We start from the raw sequence: 25,746 nt of genomic DNA, 5'->3' as shown, positions 1-25,746 counted from the left end.
CAAATGAAACAATTTCAATGATTTTACTGAGTTACAGTTCATATAAGGAAATCAGTCAATTTAAATAAAGAAATTAGGCCCTAATCTATGGATTTCACAATTGGGCATAGGCCCAACCACTTGGGAGCCAGGCCAACCAGGCCCAGCCAATCATAATGAGTTATTCCCACACAAAAGGGCTTTATTACAGACATAAATATTCCTGTTTCATCAGCTGTCCGGGTGGCTGGTCTCAAACAATCCCGCTGGTGAAAAAAAACCAGATGTGGAGGTTCTGGGCTGGTTGGTTACATGTGGTATGCAGTTGTGAGGCCGGTTTGACGTACTGCAACATTTTCTAAAACATTGGAGGCAGCTTATGGTAGAGAAATGAACATTCAGTACTCTGGCAACAGCTCTGGTGGACATTCCTGCAGTCAGCATACCAATTGTATGCTCTGTCAAAACATTTGGCATTGTGTCAGTGACAATACTGCACATTTTAGAATGGACTTTTGTCCCCAGCACAAGGTGCACCTGTGTAATGATCATGCATTTTAATCAGCTTCTTGATATGCCACATCGGTCAGGTGGTTGGATTATCTTGGGAAAGGAGAAATAAGCTTTTTGTGCGTATGGAACATTTCTGGGATATTTTATTTCAGCTCATGAAATCAACACTTTACATGTTATTTTTTTTCTTCCAGTATACATTCAATCATACTTTCCCCAATGCCACATACACATGGAATAGAAATCCATAAAGTGATGTATAACGTGAGCGTTATCTACAGTTTAGTGTAATGTTAGGGAAGTAATTATAAAGCACCGAAGTGTTATCGCAATACACATTTCAGAGGAATTATATTGATAAACAAAACTCATGTTGGTACTAGCCTATAATCTCCACAAAAATGCAATGTTTTAGAGCAGCATTCTAACAGTTGAAGCCAAAATTCATATACACTTGGTCATACACACAATACCAATGGCTGTAATGTTAAATTTTTTATTTGTCTAGTATTAAGGCTTACAGCCAAGAACATCCACGCAACAAATGCTCACATTCATACCATGTTTTCACCATGGTAGATTCATTTCTATTCATGGTAGAAATTGCCAAAGTAGAAGATTCATTTAATTCATGAACAGTGCTATCTTGTGCCAGCTGAGCTCAAAGATTATATACCAGAACTTTGGCCTATTTAGACAGTTTATATCCAAACACGGGTAAAAGCTAATCTACAAGAGAAATATCAAACAATATGATTTGAATTTGAACTCAACTGGGTCGTCAATATTGTGACGTGAAATTGTAAATGATGCTGAAATATCAAAGCAAAGATTGGCCTTGAAATAGAAAGCCCTCAAGCCTCTTGCATAACCATTTGCCCACCTGCAAATGCTGCTTAGTCTGTTCCAGTTCACACCGGTGACAGTACTGCAGTCTTAAAGCAGGAATCGAGTCAGTTGAGGGGGCAAAGACGTGTGTATGTGACAGTCTGGGTGGAGCTAGGCATTGTCTGTGTGCCATTCGTTAGGCCAGGTTGAAACCTTGATTGTGATCTATGGCTTGGAGAAGCTTGTTTTGGAGCGTCTCTCGGCTGCTGTATTTGGGCAGGTCCAATAGGTTGAAGCAGGTGTGTGCAACGGGCAGGTAGTGTTCCCCGCCTCCCGTGGGTTGGATCACCAGCTTCAGGCTTTTCATGCCCAGGATGGGAATGCGGTCACTTCCTGTGAGAAACACTGAAAATACAATACACAATACTTCAGTGCCAAAAGCAGTAAATAGCCCCTGCTAGCATGGCATTGTGACATGACAGTCTGAATGCTTTCAAAGAGTGACTTACAGAGAAAGAGCTTCTTCTTTTCCAAAGAGAGATCGTGGAACACCTCCCAGAAGAACTTGATGGTTGGATATTCAGCCCAATAATCTCCTTTATACTCAGTGCTCTGGTGAAAGAAACAAATTCCATTACAGTACCACTCCAAGACCAATTCATATCGTTCAAGCTAATGAATGGGGACCTCTGTACCTTTTCAAGCTCTTTCCAATCGTAGTTGGTGTTGCCAATGACCATGGCCTGCAGTTCGTTGGGCTGGAACAGCTCCAGGACTTTGCCACCACACACTTTGTGGAAGCCTGCGAAAAAGGACTCGAAAAGCGAGGCCACTGATTTATTGAAGATGTAGTCCACATATGCAGAGACAAACTCAGGCCTGAGGGGAACACCATGAGAAATAATATTCAGAAATGCATCAGCAGACACTCATACAGAGGCTCTCTACATATGTTTAGACACAGACAAGACATAAGCACTATTTTGTTACATAACTATACATTTGTTCAAAAACTTTTAACCAAATCAATCCACTGAACATTCAGCCTGACTTTGTTGCTAAGTAGAGGTTCAATTAGAAGAACTTGGAATACTCTGTAAAAGTACCTGTTTGAGTTGTCAACACAGATATCCATGCCATTTGGAACCAGTTCTAAGACCTCTGTGGCACCAAAGTTTTCCACTGTAACCTGAAACAAGTTGGACAAATAACATTGACTTCTCCTAGTAAGCCTTGCACATGTCACCCCTTTGCCATCTCTAGACAAGAGATTCAGCTACCTAGAGTACATTGATGTAAAAATGTTGAAACTTACTGTGAAGTTCAAGCAGAATGTGTCTTCAACATCATCCTCCGTGTAGTCTAGTAACTGCTGCAGACTCCTGGTTTTCAGTGAAAAAAGGGAAAATTGCTCATACTACAGCCCACAGTGCATTCGGAAAGTATGCAGACCCCTTGACATTTTCCACATTGTTACGTTACAGCCTTATTCTAAAATTGGTTGTTTTTTCTACTCATTCAACACACAATACCCCATAATGATAAAGCAAAAACAGGTTTGTAGAAATTTTTGCAAATGTATACAAAATAAAAAAAGGAAATATCACAATTAAATAAGTATTCAGACCCTTTACTCATTACTTTGTTGAAGCACCTTTCGCAGCAATTAGAGCCTCAAGTCTTCTTGGGTATGACACTACAAGCTTGGCACAACTGTATTTGGGGAGTTTCTTCCATTCTTCTCTGCAGATCCTCTTAAGCTCTGTCAGGTTGGATGGGGAGTGTCTCTGCACAGCTATTTTCATGTCTCTCCAGAGATGTTCGGTCGGGTTCAAGTCCGGGCCACTCAAGGATATTCAGAGACTTGCCCCGAAGCCACTCCTGTGTTGTCTTGGCTGTGTGCTTAGGGATGTTGTCCTGTTGGAAGGTGAACCTTCGCACCCAGTTTGAGGTTCTTAGCGCTCTGTAGCAGGTTTTCATTAAGGATCTATCTTTCCCTCGATCCTGACTAGTCTCCCAGTCGCTGAAAAACATCCCCACAGCATGATGCTGCCACCACTATACTTCGCCGTAGGGATGGTGCCAGGTTTCCTCCAGACGTGACGCTTGGAATTCAGGCCAAAGAGTTCAATCGTAGTTTCATAAGACCAGAGAATCTTGTTTTTCATGGTCGAGTCCTTTAGGTGCCTTTTGGCAAACTTTAAGTGGGTTGTCATGTGGACTCCAATCAAGTTATAGAAACATCAAGGAAGATCAATGGAAACAGGATGCACCTGAGCTCAATTTTGAGTCTCATAGCAAATGGTCTGAATACTTATGAAGGGGAAAAAAAAGCTATTTAAAAGCCTATTTTTGCTTTGTCATTATGGGGTATTGTGTAGATTGATGAGGGGAAACATTTATTTAATACATTTTAGAATAAGGTTGTAATGTAACAAAATGTGGAAAAGGTCAAGGGGTCTGAATACTTTCCAAAAGCACTGTACACCGAGTATACAAAATATTAAGGACACCTGCTCTTTCCATGACATAGAATGACCATGTAATTCTAGGTGGAAGCTACGATCCCTTATTGAGTCATTTGTTAAATCCACTTCAAAATCAGTGTAGATGAGAAGGGGAGAAGACAGGGTAAAGAAGGATTTTTAAAGCTTGAGACAATCTAGACAGAGATTGTGTATGTGTGCCACTCAGAGGGTGAATAGGAAAGACAAAATATTTAAAGTGCCTTTAAACAGGGTATGGGAGTAGGTACCAGGAGCACCGATTTGTGTCAAGAACTGCAACACTGCTGGGTTTTTCCACAGTGTCCCGTTATATCAAGAATGGTCCACCACCAAAAGGACATCTGGCCAACCTAACAACTGTGGGAAGAAATGCTTTTGACATCTTGTATAGTCCATGCCCTAACGAATTGAGGCTATTCTGAGGGCAAAAGGAGGGGTGGTGCAATTCAATACTAATGTTTGGTATTCTCAGTGTATATTTGGAGTAAACTTTTTTGAAAAGATTAAATTTGCTGCATTTGAGATGTTATGTCAACGTTCTCATATCCTCTGATGCTCAAGAATCTTCCACAAGCATTTACATTTTATTGCTCATTGCATCATGAAAGCAGTATGCAGATCGTGCATCCACATTAGTGCTTAAGAGAAACCCGAGGTGCTTGACCCCTAAGCTGACCTCCCCACATCAGGCATCAGCTCCTTAAGATCATCCAACGTAGGGTTCCTCTTCAGCAGCTTCTTGTACAGGGCCACTGGGAAGTGGAGGTCCACGATGGTGAGGTTGTAGATGGCCAGCCCACAGATGACACCGATGAGGTGGAACAGGTCAATGTCCTCAAACGTCTGAGAGGAACACGGTCCATAGAGTGAGGATAGTGAGGAAATGCAACCAGGATGGTGTCCAAGCATACCAGTACTTCAGATTTAACAGAATACCACAAAATAACACTACTGGGAATACCTTGACAAAGTTTCAACGTAAAGCTAAGAGTTTTCTGAACTGATACAACAATGCGTAGACAACACATTTCACTGGAATGAAACAAAAGCGAAATGTATCAATAGAACAGTGTACCTTGTTTGCAAACCAGATCAGCCTGGACTCCTCGTAGTATCGGAACATGCCATATTTGGGGTCCAGAAGCTCTCTCATGATGAGAAGGAAGAACTCCTTCCGCACACCCCCTGCATCGACCGCCTCTTCTCCAACAAAGATCACCTGCATTGCAAGAACATAACCATCAACTCCAGCGTACATCCAGGACAGCGGTCTCAACAGTCTGATCTGACCAATTCAGGTTCAGGGTTGTGTTAGGCAACGGAAGAAAACGGGGGGGGGGGACGACGACTTCAGGATAAGATATGCTCATTTGTGTGTTGCTATAGCATGCCCTAATGAATACAACCCAGGTGTGATGGCAGAGGGTAAACAGGCTAACCTTCAGAGGTTTCTTGTAGTCAACGTTCTTGGACTTCCTGAGGACCTCCATTGTGTCCCCGACGATGTTCTCCCTCCTCACAATGAGGATGAGGCAGGGGTTAACAGACTCCACCACGGGAAGGAACATGGAGCTGAAGTTCTGCCGCTGCGCCTGGTCCACTGCCATCTAATGACATCAGAAATAATTCTAAATCGATTCAACCTCTATAGCGCTTTTCATTATACAGAACAATCTCAAGGTGCTTGAAAAGCTAAACAAGCAAGCATAAAGACAAATAAAAAAAACAAAGCTCAACCGTCATGGTGCAACTACATGATAAATCATGGAAATTGTCACACAATCAATTATTTTGTTCAATGTGTAAAAACGAATGAGTCATTCATCCTTACCTGCATTTGAATAACAGCATCAGTCTGAAGCAGGGTGGTCTTTGCCTGGGCATCAAACACGAAGGGGTACTTACAGAGGGTGACCGCACTGTCATGAGCCTAAGGGGACAGAAGCAATAACTTACGGTAGGATATTAATGACAGCATTTGTAAAAGAAGACGAGATTCCATGGGTTCTCAATAAAAATTGGGCATTCAGGGATTGGATTGAAGTTGCTTAACTCACCATAGAGTACATCTGCTGTTGAATCCATGTGATGTAGTCGTTTCGGATGTCTATCAGGTCATCCAACTCGTGAATGTAGAATCTGTCGTACTGTATGATATGTCCGGCTCTTTCATTCACCTAGGAGATCAATAAAAAAAACCAAAAAAAAAAACAGTTAAACATGAGGCATTTGAATGAAAAGCTTACATTTAAAAAAATATATTAAATGTTTCTGTCTATAACTAGGAGTAATGTGAGAAAGACTGCTCTTCTACAGTATTGCTTGATTCACGCCATACAGCTCGGCCCCATAGTGTGAATCCGGCATATGTGATTTGTGTATGAACACTCACAGCGTGTAGGATCTCCAGGAGCTTGAGTGCCGTGTCCAGGAAGCAGGTGAAGACCCTCTGCTCTGAGTGGGGGACTCCCACCTTGTGCATCTTCAGCAGGTACACCACCACCACCTTATACAGCTCCACTAGCCTCTGGAAGACTGGGGCCTCGAATTGAGACCACCAGTTACCTGGATCAGTACAGAGCAAAGCAAAGAGACTTGAGACAATTTGGATGCAAAAATCAAAAACTAAACTAAGAGGTTTACCTAACCACATAGTAGAATCTATAAAAACACTGATTGAAATCAATATGTTGAATAATCACTCAAAATACCAAAACCTGCTAATACTTCAATTAAATACCCAGACTTAATCGCTCTATGAACAGTTTGCTGCTCCACCATGTTCACCGAACATACAGTTGAAGTCGGAAGTTTACATACACTTCGGTTGGAGTCATTAAAACCCGTTTTTCAACCACTCCACAAATTTCTTGTTAACAAACTATAGTTTTGGCATGTCGGTTAGGACATCTACTTTGTGCATGACACAAGTAATTTTTCCAACAATTGTTTACAGACAGATTATTTCACTTCTAATTCACTGTATCACAATTCCAGTAGGTCAGAAGTTTACATACACTAAGTTGACTGTGCCTTTAAACAGTGTGTAAAATACCAGAAAATGATGTCATGGCTTTAGAAGCTTCTGATGGGCTAATTGACATCATTTGAGTCAATTGGAGGTGTACCTGTGGATGTATTTCAAGGCCTACCTTCAAACTCAGTGCCCCTTCGCTTGACATCATTGGAAAATCAAAATAAATCAACCAAGACCTCAGAATAAAAATTGTAGACCTCTACAAGTATGGTTTATCCTTGGGAGCAATTTCCAAACGCCTGAAGGTACCACGTTCATCTGTACAAACAATAGTACGCAAGTATAAACATCATGGGACCACGCAGCCGTCATACCGCTCAGGAAGGAGGCGTGTTCTGTCTCCTAGAGATGAACGTACTTTGGTGCAAAAGTGCAAATCAATCCCAGAACAGCAGCAAAGGACCTTGTGAAGATGCTGGAAGAAACAGGTACAAAAGTATCTATATCCACAGTAAAACGAGTCCTATAGCGACATAACCTGAAAGGCCGCTCAGCAAGAAAGAAGCCACTGCTCCAAAACCACCATAAAAAATCCCAACAGTGAAGCACGAGGGTGGCAGCATCATGTTGTAGGGGTGCTTTGCTGCAGGAGGGACTGGTGCACTTCCCAAAATAGATGGCATCATGAGGCAGGAAAATTATGTGGATATATTGAAGCAACATCTCAAGACATCAGTCAGGAAGGTCAAGCTTGGCTGCAAATGGGTCTTTGCAAATGGACAATGACCCCAAGCATACTTCCAAAGTTGTGGCAAAATGGCTTAACCTCTTGGGGCTAGGTGGGACGCTAGCGTGCCACCCGTGGTGCACTCCATCAACAGCAGGTGCATTTCAAGAGCGGCAAATTTGAATCCAAATAAATGTCAAAATTCAAATTTTTCAAATATACAACTATTTTACACCATTTGAAAGACAAACATCTCCTTAATCTAACCACGTTTTACGATTTCAAAAAGGTTTTACGGCGAAAGCATAAATTTAGAGTATGTTAGGACAGTACATTTACAAGAGTTGTGTGTAATGTTTTGTCAAGTTAAAGACAGGGTCACCAAAACCATAAAACCAGCTAAAATGATGCACTAACCTTTTACAATCTCCATCAGATGACACTCCTAGGACATTATGTTAGACAATGCATGCATTTTTAGTTCTATCAAGTTCATATTTATATCCAAAAACAGCGTTTTACTATGGCATTGATGTTGAGGAAATCGTTTCCCTCCAATAACCGGCAGTCAAGTCAGCGTAACAAATTAAATAATTAAAATTAGAAAACATTGGTAAAATATTATATTGTCATTTAAAGAATTATAGATTTACATCTCTTGAACGCAATCAACTTGCCAGATTTAAAAATAACCTTACTGGGAAATCACACTTTGCAATAATCTGAGCACTGCGCCCAGAAAAATACGCGTTGCGATACAGACTAGACGTCATGTTGGGGAGATCTAAAATCGAAAATACTATGTAAATAATCCATTACCTTTGATTCTCTTCATCAGATGTCACTTCCAGGTATCACAGGTCCATAACGAATGTAGTTTTGTTCAAAAAAGCTCATCATTTATGTCCAAAAATCTCCGTCTCGTTAGCACATGATGTAAGCCAGCCGGACTTCTCGTCATGAACGAGGGGAAAAAAATATTTCCGTTCGTTCAAACATGTCAAACGTTGTATAGCATAAATCATTAGGGCCTTTTTAACCAGAACATGAATAATATTCAAGGTGGACGAATGCATACTCTTTTATAACGTATTGGAACGAGGGTACCCAACATGAACTAGCGCGCCAGGTGTCTAATGGGACATCAACGTTCCATGGCTCTTGTTCGGTCAGATCTCCCTCCAGAAGACTCAAAACACTTTGTAAAGGCTGGTGACATCTAGTGGAAGCAATAGGAAGTGCCAAAATATTCCTAAACCCCTGTGTTTTTCAATGGGATAGGTTTAAAGTCAATACAACACATCAGGTATCCACTTCCTGTCAGAAAATGTCTCAGGGTTTTGCCTGCCAAATGAGTTCTGTTATACTCACAGACACCATTCAAACAGTTTTGGAAACTTTAGAGTGTTTTCTATCCATATATAATAAGTATATGCATATTCTAGTTACTGGGTAGGATTAGTAACCAGATTAAATCGGGTACATTTTTTTTATCCAGACGTGCAAATGCTGCCCCCTAGACCCAACAGGTTAAGGACAACAAAGGCAAGGTATTGGAGTGGCCACCATATCGTTCTCTCTACTATTATTCTGACATTTCACATTCTTAAATAAAGTGCTGATCCTAACTGACCTAAGAAAGATAATTTTTACAAGGATTAAATGTCAGGAATTGTGAAAAACTGAGTTTAAAATGTACAGTCGTGGCCAAAAGTTTTGAGAATGACACATTCATTTTCAAAGTCTGCTACCTCAGTTTGTATGATGGCAATTTGCATATACTCCAGAATGTTATGAAGAGCGATCAGATGAACTGCAATTAATTGCAAAGTCCCTCTTTGCCATGCAAATGAACTGAATCCCCAAAAAACATTTCCGCTGCATTTCAGCCGTGCCACAAAGGGACCAGCTGACATCAAGTCAGTGATTCTCTCGTTAACACAGGTGTGAGTGTTGATGAGGACAAGGTTGGAGATCACTGTCATGCTGATTGAGTTCGAATAACAGACTGGAAGCTTCAAAAGGAGGGTGGTGCTTGGAATCATTGTTCTTCCTCTGTCAAACATGATTACCTGCAAGGAAACACATGCCGTCATCATTGCTTTGCATAAAAAGGGCTTCACAGGCAAGGATATTGCTGCCAGTAAGATTGCACCTAAAGCAACCATTTATCGGATCATCAAGAACTTCAAGGAGAACAGTTCAATGGTTGTGAAAAAGGCTTCAGGGCGCCCAAGAAAGTCCAGCAAGCACCAGGACCATCTCCTAAAGTTGATTCAGCTGCGGGATCGGGGCACCACCAGTACAGAGCTTGCTCAGGAATGGCAGCAGGCATGTGTGAGTGCATCTGCACGCACAGTGAGGAAAATACTTTTGGAGGATGGCCTGGTGTCAAGAAGGCCAGCAAAGAAGCCACTTCTCTCCAGGAAAAACATCAGGGACAGACTGATATTCTGCAAAAGGTACAGGGATTGGACTGCTGAGGACTGGGGTTAAGTCATTTTCTCTGATGAATCCCCTTTCCGATTGTTTGGGGCATCCGGAAAAAAGCTTGTCCGGAAAAGACAAGGTGAGCGCTACCATCAGTCCTGTGTCATGCCAACAGTAAAGCATCCTGAGACCATTCATGTGTGGGGTTGCTTCTCAGCCAAGGGAGTGGGCTCACTCACAATTTTGCCTAAGAACACAGCCATGAATAAAGAATGGTACCAACACATCCTTCGAGAGCAACTTCTCCCAACCATCCAGGAACAGTTTGGTGACGAACAATGCCTTATCCAGCATGATGGAGCACTTTGACATAAGGCAAAAGTAATAACTAAGTGGCTCGGGGAACAAAACATCGATATTTTGGGTCCATGGCCAGGAAACTCCCCAGACCTTAATCCCATTGAGAACTTGTGGTCAATCCTCAGGAGGCAGGTGGACAAACAAAAACCCACAAATTCTGACAAACTCCAAGCATTGATTATGCAAGAATGGGCTGCCATCAGTCAGGATGTGGCCCAGAAGTTAATTGACAGCATGCCAGGGCGGATTGCAGATGTCTTGAAAAAGAAGGGTCAACACTGCAAATATTGACTCTTTGCGTCAACTTCATGTAATTGTCAATAAAAGCCTTTGACACTTATGAAATGTTTGTAATTACACTTCAGTATTCCATAGTAACATCTGACAAATATCTAAAAACACTGAACCAGCAAACTTTGTGGAAATTAATTATTGTGTCATTCTCAAACATTTTGGCCACGACTGTATTTGGCTAAGGTGTATGTAAACTTCCGACTTCAACTGTAGCTACTTACCAAGCACCTTCAGTGGAGCCTCTTTCAGACTGATGATTGCCTTGGCAAAGGGGATGGCCAGAGTCACGTATGTGTTTGGGTCGCTGAAGAGAGGACACTCTGGCAGGGTGAGGTAGAGTCTCAGAGCCTCGATGTCTGGAGGGGAGCTGCTTAGTCTAGGAATCAGGTTCTTTTCCAGACTGGCTGCAATCTGACACATGAGAACACAGGGTAATGTTTAATGCTATAATAATTCATAAAGAAGGGTAGCAAACATACATCCATTGTAGTTAAGTGGATAACTGTCATTTTAGCCAGCCAGACTTATAATATACCGACTCCCTTTATTTGCACCACTAACTGGAATACCCTACATGCTAAAGCGTCAACAAATGACATAACATGAGGACGAATATTTTTGGTGAACCATACTTCAAAAATCAAATTACTCTCAGCCATGTACAAGTCACCTGCTGTGCAATTTCTGGATAGTCATGTTGAACGACTCTGTGAAACAAGAGGCGAGCCATGTTCATGTCCACCCCTGAGCATTTACTGCTTGTGTTGTAGTGATCTGGATGGCTACACAAAACAGAGATTCTCTTCAGTAAAACATTTATCAATAGACGTTAGCAAAAGCTTTAATTCTTACAGTAAATGTTGACACTTCAGAAAATCTTCAATGAACATGCAGACTGATTGTCCGTTTCAGTTGAAGGCAGTCAGTTGTAACAACTGACTAGGTATCCTCCTTTCCCAAAGTTTTTTTCTTCAATCATTTTTTAAAATTATTTCAATACTTTCAGTAACATTTTCAAAGTGAAGTGTAATTGATATTACCTCCCAGCCAGAAAGCTTCCATTGAGGCAACTTGCAGAGGAAAACACAAGGTCAATCTCACTACAAGAAAAGTAAAAGAAAAATGGTGTTCAACACAGGCTCATGCAGATACACAATCTAGCTGTGACAAAAAAGAAAGAAAAAAAAAAAAGCACTGTTCGTCCATACTATAGCTAATTCTATTTTATGAGCGTATTTTGAGAAGTGAGGATTTTACTTGGAAATCTCTTGTGGGAGTCTTCCGTGTGTATAATGGTTCAGCCATCTCTGAGTGAGATCAGCAGATAAGGTGCATATGTGTCTTCTGGGATCTGGTATTCTGATGTCATCAGGCACCAGAGGGTTCTAGGAGAATAAATTGTATTAAAATTCTTAAATTACAAAAGTAAACCATTTCACTATCATGAACATGTAAACGGTAAGCATTGACATGTTTTCAGCACGTGAAGTAAGTCTTTGACATGTTTACAAACTGTATCACCAAAATCCCCAAACAGGATTGGCAACACTTCATGTATTAATTTCTCTCATGGAAAAATAAATATAAATTCAACATTTGTTAGCGCAGAACCTTAGTTATGAGGACTCTGATAAATTAGGGCTGGTGGGGTATGAAAATGACCTGGGGAGTGTAATAGTGGGCAAAGCTCTGGTCCCCTCCAGCATAGATCCTCTTAACACAGCAGCCCTGCTCCATGTCTGGAATATAAAGTTATGATCAGTCTTCTGAATCAAAGATTCAAATCAGATGCAGAAACTTAAGTGTTTACCTGTGGAACCCGTCTGAGGGGGCCTGTACTAACCTGTGTTTGTGGGCGTTGGGCCGTTGTAGGCCACCCAGGGGCCTTTGACTGGGGCAGGGCTGTTCCTGTTGGATGTGGAGCGTGTACCGAGCTGCCCGTTCCCTCCCAGCCCAAATGAATCCATCTTTCCAGAGGAGGGGATGAAGGCCAGAGTGTGCTGTCTTGAAAGGATATACAAAATATCACAAATGCTTCTCAAGACACCATGTTTTCTATGATGTTAGTGTTTTAGGAACTTTGAAATGTCAGCCCAAATACTTGTCTCCCCCAGATACCATAGGTTTCAGATACATGCATTTCCCTCAAGCTACACATGATTTTCAAAATCATTCTGGAGACTATAGACTTGGTGAATCTGCTTTGTGTATTCTAAAACAGACCAGTGCCACATTTGAAAGCAGAGATTGCGCAGCAGACAGTGTGCTGTACCTTCCACAGGATATCTGTGTGACTACATTTCCCATGAGCTCAAACACCTTCCTGGGGTTGATCTCATGGTTTGTAGTGTTATGTCCAAGCTGGCCATACCCTCCTGCTCCAAATGTAAACACACCTCCTTCCTATGAAAGAAACAAAACAAAATCTTAAGAGGTGAAAGGGGTTTCAGAATGTATACTAAACAAAAATATAGATGCAACATGTAATGCGTTTGTCCCATGTTTCATGAGCGGAAATAAAAAGATACCAGAAATGTTCCACACACACAAAGCAGGTGTGGCATATCAAGAAGCTGATTAAAACAGCATGATCATTACACAGGTGCACCTTGTGCTGGGGACAATCAAAGCCCACTGAAAAGTGTAGTTGTCACACAACACCACAGATGTCTCAAGTTGAAGGAGTGGACAATTGGCATGCTGACTGCAGGAATGTCCACCAGAGCTGTTGCCAGAGAATGAAATGTTAAATTTCTCTACCATAAGCCACAGTATTTGGCAGTATGTCCAACCGGCCTCACAATAGCAGACCATATGTATGGCGTCTTGTGGGCGAGCGGTTTGCTGATGTCAACATTGTGAACCGAGTGTCCAGTGGTGGCGGTGGGGTTATGGTATGGGCAGGCATAACCTACGGACAACGAACACAATTACATTTTATTTATGGCATTTGAATGCATAGATATACTGAGGCCCATTATCGTGCCATCCATCTGCCACCATCACCTCAGGTTTCAGCATAATGATGCACGGCCCATGTCGCAAGAATCTGTACAAGTCCTGGAAGCTGAAAATGACCCAGTTCTTCCATGGCCTGCATACTCAGACGTTATCCATTGAGCATGTTTGGGATGCTCTGGATCGACGTGTACGACAGAGTGTTCCAGTTCTCGCCAATATCCAGCAACTTCGCACAGCCATTAAAGAGTGGGACAACATTCCACAATCAACAGCCTAATCACATCTATGCGAAGGAGAAGGGTCGCGCTGCCTGAGGCAAATAGTGGTCACACCAGATACTGACTGTTTTTCTGATCCACGCCCCTACATTTTCTTTAAGGTACACTACATGACCAAAAGTATGTGGACACCTGCACGTCAAACATCTCATTCCAAAACCATGGGGATTCATATGGTGTTGATCACCCCTTTGCTGCTATAACAGCCTCCACTCTTCTGAGAAGGCTTTCCACTAGATGTTGGAACATTGCAGCGGGGACTTGCTTCCATTCAGCCACTAGCATTAGTGAGGTTGGGCACTGATGTTGGGCGATTAGGCCTGGTTCAGCGTTCCAATTCATCCCAAAGGTGTTTGATGGGATAGAGGTCAGGGCTCTGTGCAGGCCTGTCAAGTTCTTCCACACCGATCGAGAAAAAACATTACTGTATGGACCTCACTTTGTGCATGGGGGCATTGTCATGTTGAAACAGGAAAGGGCCTTCCCCAAACTTGCCACAAAGTTGGAAGCATAGAATCGTCTAGAATGTCATTGTATGCTGTAGCGATAAGATTTCCCTTCACTGGAACTAAGGGGCCTAGCCCCAACCATTATTCTTACAGTTGGCACTATGCAGTCGAGGCAGGTAGTGTTCTCCTAGCATCCGCCAAATCCAGAGTCGTCCGTCGGACTGCCAGATAGTGAAGCGTGATTCATCACTCCAGAGAACGCGTTTCCACTGCTCCAGTGTGCAATGGCGGCGAGCTTTACACAAATCCAACGGGCGCTTGGCATTGCGCATGGTGATTTTAGGCTTATGTGCGGCTGCTCGGCCATGGAAACTCATTTCATGAAGCTCCTGACGAACTGTTATTGTGCTGACGTTGCTTCCCTAGGCAGTTTTGAAAATCAGTAGTGAGTGTTGCAACCGAGGAAAACGATTTTTAAGCGCTACGCACTTCAGCTGTCCTGTTCTGTGAGCTTGTGTGGGCTACCACTTCACGGCTGAGCCGTTGTTGCTCCTAGACGTTTCCACTTCACAATGACAGCACATACAGTTGACCGGGGAAGCTCTAGCAGGGCAGAAATTTGACAAACTGAGTTGTTGGCATCCTATGATAGTGCCATGTTGAAACTCAGAGCTCTTCAGTAAGGCCATTCTACTGCCAATGTTTGTCTATGGAAATTGCATGAATGTGTGCTCAATTTTAAACACCTGTCAGCAACGGATGTGGCTGAAATAGCTGAATTCACTAATTTGAAGGGGTATCCACATCCTTTTGTATAGATCGTGTATCTGTGACCAGCAGATGTATATCTGTAATCCCAGTCATGTGAAATCCATAGATTAGGGCCTAATGAATTTATTTCAATTGACTGATCTAATATGAACTAACTCAGTAAAATCTTTGAAATTGCTGCATGTTGCATTTATATTTTTGTTCACTATAAATGAAATAAATGTACAGTGCCTTCAGAAAGTATTGAAAGAAAGATACCCCTCTACTTATTCCATATTTTGTTGTGTTACAGCCTGAATTCAAAAAGGGATAAAATATATATTTTTTCCCCCTCACCCATTGACACACAAAACCCCATAATGACAAAGTGAAAATATGTTTAGATATTTTTGGCAAGTTATTGAAAAATAAAGACAGAAATATCTCATTTACATAAGTATTCACACTCGGGTCAACACTGTAAAAGCACCGTTGTCGGCGATTACAGGTTTGAGTCATCTTGTGTATGTCTATCAGCTTTGCACATCTGGATTTGGGGATTTTCTCCCATTCTTCTTTGCAGATTTTCTCAAGCTCTGTTAAGTTAGATGGGGAGCGACAGTGAACAGCCATCTTCAAGTCTTTGAACAGATTTAATGGGATTCAAGTCTGAGCTTTGGCTGGGCCACTCAGGGACATTCTTGTTCTAAAGCCATTTCAGCGTTGCTTTGGCTGTATGCTTGGGGTCATTGTCCTGTTGGAACATAATCTTTGCCCCAGTCTAAGGTCATTTGCACTCTGAAGCAGGTTCTCATCAAGGATTTTCCTATATTTGGCTCCATTCATTGTTCCCCTCTATCCTTACCAGTCTCCCAGTCCCTGCCACTGAAAAGCATCCTCATAGAATAATGCTGCCACCACCATGCTTCACGGTAGGGATGGTGTTAGACGGATGATGAGCTGTGCCTGGTTTTCTCCAGACATAGTGCTTTGCATTCAGACTAAAAAGATACATTTGTCTAATCAGACCAGAATATTTAGCCTTATGCTCTCAGTCTTTCATGTGCCTTTTTGCAAACACCAGGCGTGCTGTCATGTGCCTTTTTCTAAGGAGTGGCTTCCGTCTAGCTACTTTCCCATAAAGCCCAGATTGGTGAAGTGCTGTAAAGACTTGTCTTTCTGGCAGGTTCTCCCATCCCAGCCAAGGAACTCCATAATTCTGTCAGAGCTGTCATTGGGTTCTTGGTCACCTCCAGGGAGAGTCTGGGTATTTCCATATTCTTTCCATTTCCTAATTAACACTCAAGAAATTGTTTGAACATTTGAAATAACACAGCCTTGATGACAGCTTTGCACACTCTTGGCATTCTCTCAACCAACTTCATCTGGAATGCTTCTCCAACAGTCTTGAAGGAGTTCCCACATATGCCGAGCACTTGTTGGCTGCTTTTCCTTCACTCGGCGGTCCAACTCATCGCAACCCATCTCAATTGGGTTGAGGTCAGATGATTGTGGAGGCCAGGTCATCTAATGCAGCACTCCATCACTCTCCGTCTTGGTCAAATAGCCCTTACACAGCCTGGAGGTGTGTTGGGTCATTGTCCTGTTGAAAAACAAAACAGATGGGATGGCGTATCGCTGTGGTAGCCATGTTGGTTAAGTGGGCCTTGGATTCTAAATCACAAAGTGTCACCAGCAAAGCACCCCCACACCATCACACCTCCTCCTCCATGCTTCATGTTGGGAACCACATGCAGAGATCACCAGTTCACCTACTCTGCGTCTCACAAAGACATGGCGGTTGGAACCAAAATTCTTTAATTTGGACTCAGACCAAAAGGACAGATTTCCACCGGTCTAATGTCCATTGCTCGTGTTTCTTGGCCCAAACAAGTCTCTTCTTATTGGTGTCCTTTAGTAGTGGTTTCTCTGCAGCAATTCGACCATGAAGGCCTGATTCACGCAGTCTCCTCTGAACAGTTGATGTTGAGATGTGTCTGCTACTTGAACTCCGAAGCATTTATTTGGGCTGCAATTTCTGAGGCTGGTAACTAATGAACTTATCCTCTGCAGCAGAGTTAACTCTGGGTCTTCCTTTCCTGTGGCAGCCCTCATGAGAGCCAGTTTCATCACAGCACTTGATGATTTTTGCAACTGCACTTGAAGAAACATTTGAAGTTTTGAAATGTTCTGTATTGACGTCTCAAAGTAATGATGGAATGTCATTTCTCTTTGCTTATTTGAGCTGTTTTTGCCATATTATGGACTTGGTCTTTTGCCAAATAGGGCTATCTTCTGTTTACCACCCCTACCTTGTCACAACACAACTGATTGGCTCAAAAGCATTAAGGAAAGACATTTCACAAATTAACTTTTAAGAAGGCACACCTGTTAATTGAAATGCATTACAGGGGACTACCCTCATGAAGCTGGTTGAGAATGCCAAGAGTGTGCAAAGCTGTCATCAAGGCACAGGGTGGCTACTTTGAAGAATCTCCATGTGTTGTTTCATAGTTTTGATGTCTTCACTATTATTCTACAATGTAGAAAATAGTACAAATAAATAAAAACCCTGGAATGAGTAGGTGTGTCCAAAATTTTGACTGGTACTGTTTGCAAATGAGATATTTCTGTATCTCATTTTCAATAAATATGCAAAACTTTATAAAACATGTTTTCACTTTGTCATTATGGTGTTGTGTCTAGATGGGCGAGAAAAAAAAAAAAGATCATCCATTTTGAATTCAGGCTGTAACAGAATGTGGAATAAGTCAAGGGGTATGAATACTTTCTGAAGACACTAAGTATAGTTATACTTAAAGTATACTACTACATACAGCTATTACCTCACAGTGTAAGAGGAAGTTACCTTTGTAAGTGTGGCAGTGTGGTCCTCCCCACAGCAGATGTAGATAACCCTCTGTGACCTGAGGGACTTGAGCAGGGCTGGATAATACCGATCTGAAATATTGTTTCATGTTATATCTTCTGGCTTCTTTTCAAAACAGATTAACAGTGACTCACAGGAAAGTTGCTTAGTCAGTCTTACCATTGTTGTCATTGAGGCCGAGTTGCCCAAACTTGTTGCGCCCCCAGCCAAAGACGGCCCCTGAGAATGTGAGGGCAAAGCTATGAGCACCCCCTGCTGAGATCTGTATGAAGGGAATCCCATGTAAAGACTGGATGACTTGGGGAGTAGAGATGCCTTGTCCAGCTACTCCCAGCCCTAGTTGTCCGTATCGGTTTTGTCCCCATGAATAGACTTGGCCTCCTAAACAAGGGAACACATTTGAAGTATTTAATATAAGATGGGAAACCTAATTAAGCAAATCATTCAGCAAATTCCCTGTTTCAGTAAAATCAAACCAGACAAAGTGAATGCATAATCTGGAGTAGTCTATTATCCCCGGGGGGGAATTCAAGTTAGTTGTGTTTCAAGTCCTTGGGTGCATTTGGATTGTTTCTGAGATGTATATTTTTTTTCCCCTTTCCTAGTGACTTTACCTTGACCTCGTTTGAAAACGTCAGAGTTCAAGGTAAAGATGGGAGGGACAGTCACTAAAGCCGGGTGTATACGACTTTCAAAAATAAGTAAATAAATAACTGAGCCTCTCCCATTAAAACAACCATTTTTCCTGTCGTGTCGCTCACACTAAACGATATGGCACAGACAGAGGTCACAACACTACAAGATTCTTTACTAGGTCGTGAGGATTCTCCGTACCACGCTGTCTCGCCAAAAGAATGATGTGATTACATTTTATGTAGCTATAACCAGATGTAGCTCAAAGCAGCCTTAAACTCTTTCCAGTTAGACATTCACACTTGTCATACAGAGTTGAAATACTGTATCTAGCCAACATTTTGAATTGAATAACATTGCTTGTGAACGTCAGAGCTGTAATGATTTCACACTTTGGCGAGAACAAAAACACATGCTAGTAGTAAGCCTAGTCGACGCGCTCTCAAATCTACACATTCTGGATGAAGAACTTATCGTCGCACTGGCTTCTTTTCTGGCGAGCTTCGATTGGCTATTGCTGATCGTCCAAACTTGTCGTTGCACATCTCACACTGCAAGAGCATTGCAGATTTTGTGCCGATAAAATGAAACATTTGAAAATATTGGGACGCCTGGGACTGCTCAAAGATGAGATCGGTAGCCCACAGATTGAGTCTCTGACCCGCTCGCATTAAACGAGCGTCGGTGACGGCCGCACGCCACGAGTAGGCAACAACATTGGGGGGGGATCTCAAAAACCTGTCTGGGACTGCTAAATTGGGACAAAAATTGTGTAGTGTACACCCGGTTTAAGGAAAAGCAAGAAGAGGATAGCGTTTGATTTAATCTGTCCATCCTCATTCATGCCTCGCTCGCTCTGATCAAATTTTATTAGTCACATGCGCCGAATACAACAGGTGTAGACCTTACAGTGAAATGCTTACTTACGAGCCCCTAACCGACAGTACAGTTTAAAAAAATACGGAAAAGCGATAAAAGTAACAAGTAATTAAAGAGCAGCAGTTAAAAAAAATAACAATATATGCAGGGGGGTGCCGGTACAGAGTCAATGTGCGGGGGCACCGGTTAGTTGAGGTAGCATGTACAGTTGAAGTCGGAAGTTTACATACACCTTAGCCAAATACATTTAAACTCAGTTTCACAATTCCTGACATTTAATCCTAGTAAACATTCCCACTTTATTTTAAGAATGTGAAATGTCAGAATAATAGTAGAGAGAATGATATATTTCAGCTTTTATTTCTTTCATCACATTCCCAGTGGGTCAGAAGTTTACATGCTGCCAAATATTGAGTGTATTGCCTTTAAATTGTTTAATTTGGTTCAAATGTTTAGGGTAGCCTTCCACAAGTTTCCCACAATAAATTGGGTGAATTTTGGTCCATTCCTCCTGACAGAGCTGGTGTAACGGAGTCAGGTTTGTAGGCTTCCTTGCTTGCACACGCTTTTTCAGTTCTGCCAACACATTTTCTTTGGGATTGAGGTCAGGGCTTGATGATGCCCACTCCAATACCTTGCCTTTGTTGTCCTTAAGCCATTTTGCCACAACTTTGGAAGTATGCTTGGGGTCATTGTCCATTTGGAAGACCCATTTGCGACCAAGCTTGAACTTCCTGACTGATGTCTTGAGATGTTGCTTCAAGATATCCACATAATTTTCCTCCCTCATGATGCCATCTATTTTGTGAAGTGCACCAGTCCCTCCTGCAGCAAAGCACCCCCACAACATGATGCTGCCACCCCCATGCTTCACGGTTGGGATGGTGTTCTTCGGCTTGCAAGCATCCCCCTTTTACCTCCAAACATAACGATGGTCATTATGGCCAAACAGTTCCATTTTTGTTTCATCAGACCAGAGGACATTTCTCCACAAAGTACGATCTTTGTCCCCATGTGCAGTTGCAAACCGTAGTCTGGCTTTTTTTAATGGCGGTTTTGGAGCAGTGGCTTCTTCCTTGCTGAGCGGCCTTTCAGGTTAAGTCGATACAGGACTCGTTTTACTGTGGATATAGATACTTTTGTACCTTTACTTGCTTTTGTTCCTTTGCTGATGTTCTGGGATTGATTTGCACATTTCACACCAAAGTACGTTTATCTCTAGGAGACAGAACACGTCTTCGTCCTGAGCATTCTGACGGCTGCGCGGTCCCATGGGGTTTTACTTGCGTACTATTGTTTGTACAGATGGTACCTTCAGGCGTTTGGAAATTGCTCCCAAGGATGAACCAGACTTGGAGGTCTACAATTTTTTTCCCCTGAGGTCTTGGCTGATTTCTTTTGATTTTCCAATGATGTCAAGCAAAGAGGCACCGAGTTTGAAGGTAGGCCTTGAAATACATCCACAGGTACACCTCCGATTGACTCAAATGATGTCAATTAGCCTATCAGAAGCTTCTAAAGCCATGACATCATTTTCTAGAATTTTCCAAGCTGTTTAAAGGCACAGTCAACTTAGTGCATGTAAACTTCTGACCCACTGGAATTGTGATACAGTGAATTAGAAGTGAAATAATCTGTCTGTAAACAATTGTTGGAAAAAATTACTTGTGTCATGCACAAAGTAGATGTCCTAACCGACTTGCCAAAACTATAGTTTGTTAACAAGAAATTTGTGGAGTGGTTGAAAAACTAGTTTTAATGACCCCAACCTAAGTGTATGTAAACTTCCGACTTCAACTGTAAGTGCTACGGGTCGGTAGTCATTTAGGCAGGTTACCTTAGTGTTCTTGGGCACAGGCACTAGGGTGGTCTGTTTAAAACATGTTGGTATTACAGACTCGGACAGGGAGAGGTTGAAAGTGCCTTATGAATGTTGACCTGTCTAAAGGTCTTACTCATATCGGCTGCGGAGAGCGTGACCACACAGTCTTCCGGTACAGCTGGTGCTCTCATGCACGTTTCAGTGTCATTTGCCTCGAAGTGAGCATAGAAGCAGTTTAGCTCGTCCGGTAGGCTCGTATCACTCGGCAGCTCTTGGCTGTGCTTCCCTTTGTAGACTAATGGTTTACAGGCCCTACCACATCCGACGAGCGTCAGAGCCGGTGTAGTACGACTCGATCTTAGTCCTGTATTGACGCTTTGCCTGTGATGGTTCGTCGGAGGGCATAGCGGGATTTCTTATAAGCTTCCCCGTTAGAGTCCCACTCCTTGAAAGTGGCAGCTTTCTGCCACTTTCTGATGTCACTAAACTGAAATATAAAGCATGAATGAAGCAACATTTTATTTATCTATCCACATGTATTGAACAAACTCACCATAATGATGAGAATTTAGTGGCATTGAATCGTGTTAAGTAAATGTTTCAGAGAATTTCCCACAATCATCTTTAGGCTGAGTTTTGCTGAAAATCGTCAAAGGATAGTCCTGTGCATCCTTGGCAAAGGGAAGTAGGTAAGGACTGATAGAGCATCCTTTCATTTTTCCTTGCTACCCGTCAAACTTCCAAGTTACCAAAGGCATTAGGAACTTTCCTTCGAATGTCCCCTTACCTCTAGACAGAGCATGGGAGTGCCGATATCCACAGGCTACCTGAGCAATTTCAACATCTGATAAACTCTTGATGTTTCTGAGGGGGGGAAAAAAGTCCATTAAAGTAAAGTAATCGTTATGCTGTTGTAGAATATATCCACACTACATGTTAGGCACGTCACAAAAAAAATAATAATTAAATACCACAATGCAGAGTATCGGTACAAATGGGGTCATGTTTATACACGTTGAGTTGTGCGCATATCATTTATGAACAGGATTATGTTTTAACTTCCTGAGGACTTTAAAGTATTATTTTATTCACCTGGGCACACGTACACATTCTTCGAAGTTTGTAAGGCCCAGCTGTCCATCTGTGGCCAAGCCCCATGCAAATACTTGTCCTTTGTCATTCAGTGCGAGTGTATGGGCCTCCCCACATGACACTGCCACAATGTTCTGTGCATCTAGTGCCACAACCTGCTCTAAGGGGAACACAAAGCATGATATGGTTTAACACATCGATTTACCACACCACAGTTAATCTAAAGATAGTTTTCAACCAAATACGGCGTTAGACAAGGGCTAACCCATTATGGGTTAATTAGAGTAAGGGGAGCATGCAACACTTACCTGGTTTCTTTCGAGACTTCTCGTGCCCCAGCTGCCCAATGTCATTGCAGCCACAGGTGTACACAGTCCCGTCTCCCAGTAGAAATGTGGTGTGCCGTCGGCCACATCCAATATCGCACACCTGCTTCCCATGAAAGAAATCACATTTCCGGGGCTCCACCACAATCTCCTCATCGATCCCGCCCAAACCTAGCTGACCGAAGGAAGCATTTCCCCAACACAGCATTGCCAACGCCCCCCTCTAGCCCCACTCCTGGTGTGGACCAGGTCAACAGGATTACAGTCCCTGTGAAAGGATGAGAGAAATAGCTAAGAGTCAAATAAATTACATGATGAGGTCTGTTACTGACCACAAAATTGTCAACATCCAAAAATACATACGTTGTGGCAAAGAAGTCCTGATATCAAGTTGTGTACAGTTGGGCCATCTGTGACTGGGGAATCTGTGATGGAAAGCACCAGAACAGACTGAAATAGTCTTGTAAATACTGTCACATTACATAACAGATTGAATGACAACAGAACAGCATTCCAGAGTAGGATGTTTGTGTGACATCATCCTGTGCAGTGCACTAAATTAACCCTTGCATCATGACAGTGAGGATACCTCCATTTCTTTTTATCTGGGGTTGATTAATACCCTACTGATCCTATAATTCACTCACTTCTGCAACGGCCCGCATTTAGGCTACTTCCGCAGAAGAATGAATGCCCCAACCCTTTGCTGATAAGGAACATTTAAAGCACTATTTTATGATCTGATGAGGTCTTTTTATGCACGAAGATGTCTCATGAATGTGTGATGTTTATCTAGTGTTGTATATGATTTATATGAATATACAAGGCCTCACACTGCTGGAGGTGTGCGGTTATTCTCGAACAACGTACTTAGTATCCCCTAGAAAGGCCTGGAACATCTTCACTGCAGTTAGAGTCTTATATCACGTGTGATAGACGCCAGTTAAAATGTCACTGAAGTGTCAGTTGTGTCTGTTGTTTTCACAAGTATAAGTCCAGGTTTATCTACTTGCTAAATGATTTAATGGCATTGCAAGTGTGATAGCCTGGAATCTTCTCTGACAGAGTAGCTAGCTAGCCACTATAATTAGAATGCCTCTGTCAGGTGTGCGTGTTGAGTGTCTCATCATGGGTACTTAAACATAATCCAAAAATGGGTGAGGTAAGTGGTTTTCCCCATGGAGTTCCCCATTAGATCAAGGGGATGAATGAATTACACACACACACACACATATATATACTAACAGGGCCCTACACCCTCACACATAACATGCACATACATTTATACAGACTACACACCCACTCACATACAAACTGCTGCTACTCTGTTTATACTATATCCTGTTTCCGTAGTCACCTTACCCCTATACATATCTACCGCCATCACTCCAGTATCCCTGCACATTTTAAATATTGTATTGGAACTGACTCTGTATATAGTATGCTTACTTACTTATTGAGTTCTTCATATTTGTCGTTTTTTTCTAGCATTACATTGTTATTGAGTTGAGTTTGCAAGAAAGGCATTTCACTGTAACGTTACTTGTGCATGTGACATTAAACCATCTGTTTCTACAACAACATGGAATTACACAAATATTCTAGGGCAAGTGTCAGGGGAACAAAACAATTTGAAACAGTATTATTAAACAAGCCATTCCACAAAGTACAGAGGGAACTTACCATCTAAAAGGGAACATTATGATGCCTCCAATTATACTGGTTGTACTATTAATTCACGACACAAGTCAGCTAGTTAAACATTTTTAGCTAGTTAACGTTAGCTAGCCATCTAGCTACAGCTATCCACCGTTCAGTTGTCAGCGTGCAGCAAGGCAGTGCCTTCATTCTAACTGGCTGTTAACCAAGACAGACCTTCACAGGTAAGTTATATGGCTAACTAGCAGTTAACCCACACTAGCTGCCTAAATAGCTAAATGTGGACAAACCCCGCCTATGTGCCGCAAATGGATTCAGCTTACCTGTTGCTAGCCAATGCAATGGTGGCAAACGATGGCACGGACGAGAGGTCTGAAATGTTTTTCTTGTATTAGCTAAATTTCGATGACCAGACTTGCTCGGAAGGTGTAAATTGTAGATAGTCATTGAGATCAGGCAACTGCTGACGCCACATACCAAAATCGTTTGCGATGCACTGTCATATTAATGACTGTAGCTTTATATGCCGTGTCATACACACAGAAGAAAAGCACTCGAACATACTGTAATGTTCTAGAGTTTTTAGAAACTGGATGTGACGACAAAGCCATCCTCTTCTTCTTCTCTGGTATAATGATGTGCATTGCGCCACCTAATGTGCGGGTGGATGATAAAGATCCGAAAAAGAACAAATTAATGCAGGGTAAAAAATATTCATACAAACTATCAAAAATACATTTTAAGGAAACAAAATCAACCTTATTTTCTGTTAAAATCCAACATTCTAATCAGATCCCTAGACAGGCTCAGAAGGATCCTGTGAGGGCGGGACGTTTTCTGGCGACAATAGACCTTGCAGTGAAAAAGTCTTGGAGCCCCAAAAACGTATCGGCTGCAGATAAAGTGATGCCCAACTTCTTGGAATTCTTGGACACTTGTGCAGTACAATTAATAACTGTGGCTATAAATGCTACGAAATCTACCTTCTTCACAATGAGTGTATCCAGATCATGGTGCATCCATCTTCATATCTTCTTCAGCACTGTGGCCTCTTGACCCTTTGACTCGCTTCACCACCTCCACATAGGGGATCTGCTGTGCCACCCTTGATCCTTGACATCTCAACCTCTTTCACCCTAACAGGGTATGATCCCCACCACAGTTGCAACATTTTCCATTCACAGTTTATTCAATAACATACTTCTTCCATCTGCAAACATTTGACACATGGACATATCTTTTGCAATTCCCAGACTGTAGTCGTTTGGACACAAATGCTCTCACCGCCTACCTCACATATCCAAGCTGCACATGTGCAGGTTGTCTCCTCAACCAGCAATAGCATCGATAGGCTTTTCTCCTTCTTTCCATTTACCATACTGGTTAGGTGAC

At 42.2% G+C, this 25,746-nt stretch overlaps 1 protein-coding gene across 5 annotated transcripts; it reads right to left on the bottom strand.

The window, feature by feature from the left end:
* Window positions 1-617: 617 nt before the first annotated feature.
* Window positions 618-24,972, bottom strand: herc4 (HECT and RLD domain containing E3 ubiquitin protein ligase 4). Of its 5 annotated transcripts, none has more exons than XM_014154277.2 (25): window positions 24,678-24,972; window positions 23,059-23,120; window positions 22,678-22,963; window positions 22,370-22,529; window positions 22,065-22,141; window positions 18,103-18,324; window positions 17,923-18,014; window positions 12,888-13,018; window positions 12,459-12,619; window positions 12,278-12,354; window positions 11,873-12,000; window positions 11,656-11,715; window positions 11,286-11,397; window positions 10,837-11,026; window positions 6,220-6,392; window positions 5,885-6,004; window positions 5,659-5,757; window positions 5,267-5,434; window positions 4,903-5,046; window positions 4,504-4,670; window positions 2,636-2,702; window positions 2,427-2,509; window positions 2,016-2,199; window positions 1,830-1,932; window positions 618-1,725 (listed from the first exon to the last, which is right to left on the bottom strand). In XM_014154277.2, the coding sequence occupies exons 3-25, from the start codon at window positions 22,901-22,903 to the stop codon at window positions 1,517-1,519; spliced, it is 3,153 nt and encodes a 1,050-aa protein (XP_014009752.1). In that variant the 5' UTR covers window positions 22,904-22,963; window positions 23,059-23,120; window positions 24,678-24,972; the 3' UTR covers window positions 618-1,516. The 5 variants fall into 5 exon arrangements, with proteins under 5 accessions (XP_014009752.1, XP_014009754.1, XP_014009753.1 ...); XM_014154279.1 differs by having other exon boundaries at window positions 23,059-23,145; window positions 24,678-24,952; XM_014154278.2 differs by lacking the exon at window positions 24,678-24,972 and adding an exon at window positions 24,379-24,647.
* Window positions 24,973-25,746: the final 774 nt, after the last annotated feature.

The sequence above is a fragment of the Salmo salar genome, chromosome ssa18 (assembly GCF_905237065.1).
Source record: "Salmo salar chromosome ssa18, Ssal_v3.1, whole genome shotgun sequence".
Taxonomy (NCBI): Eukaryota; Metazoa; Chordata; class Actinopteri; order Salmoniformes; family Salmonidae; genus Salmo; species Salmo salar.
This window is presented reverse-complemented; position numbering and strand designations above follow the sequence as displayed.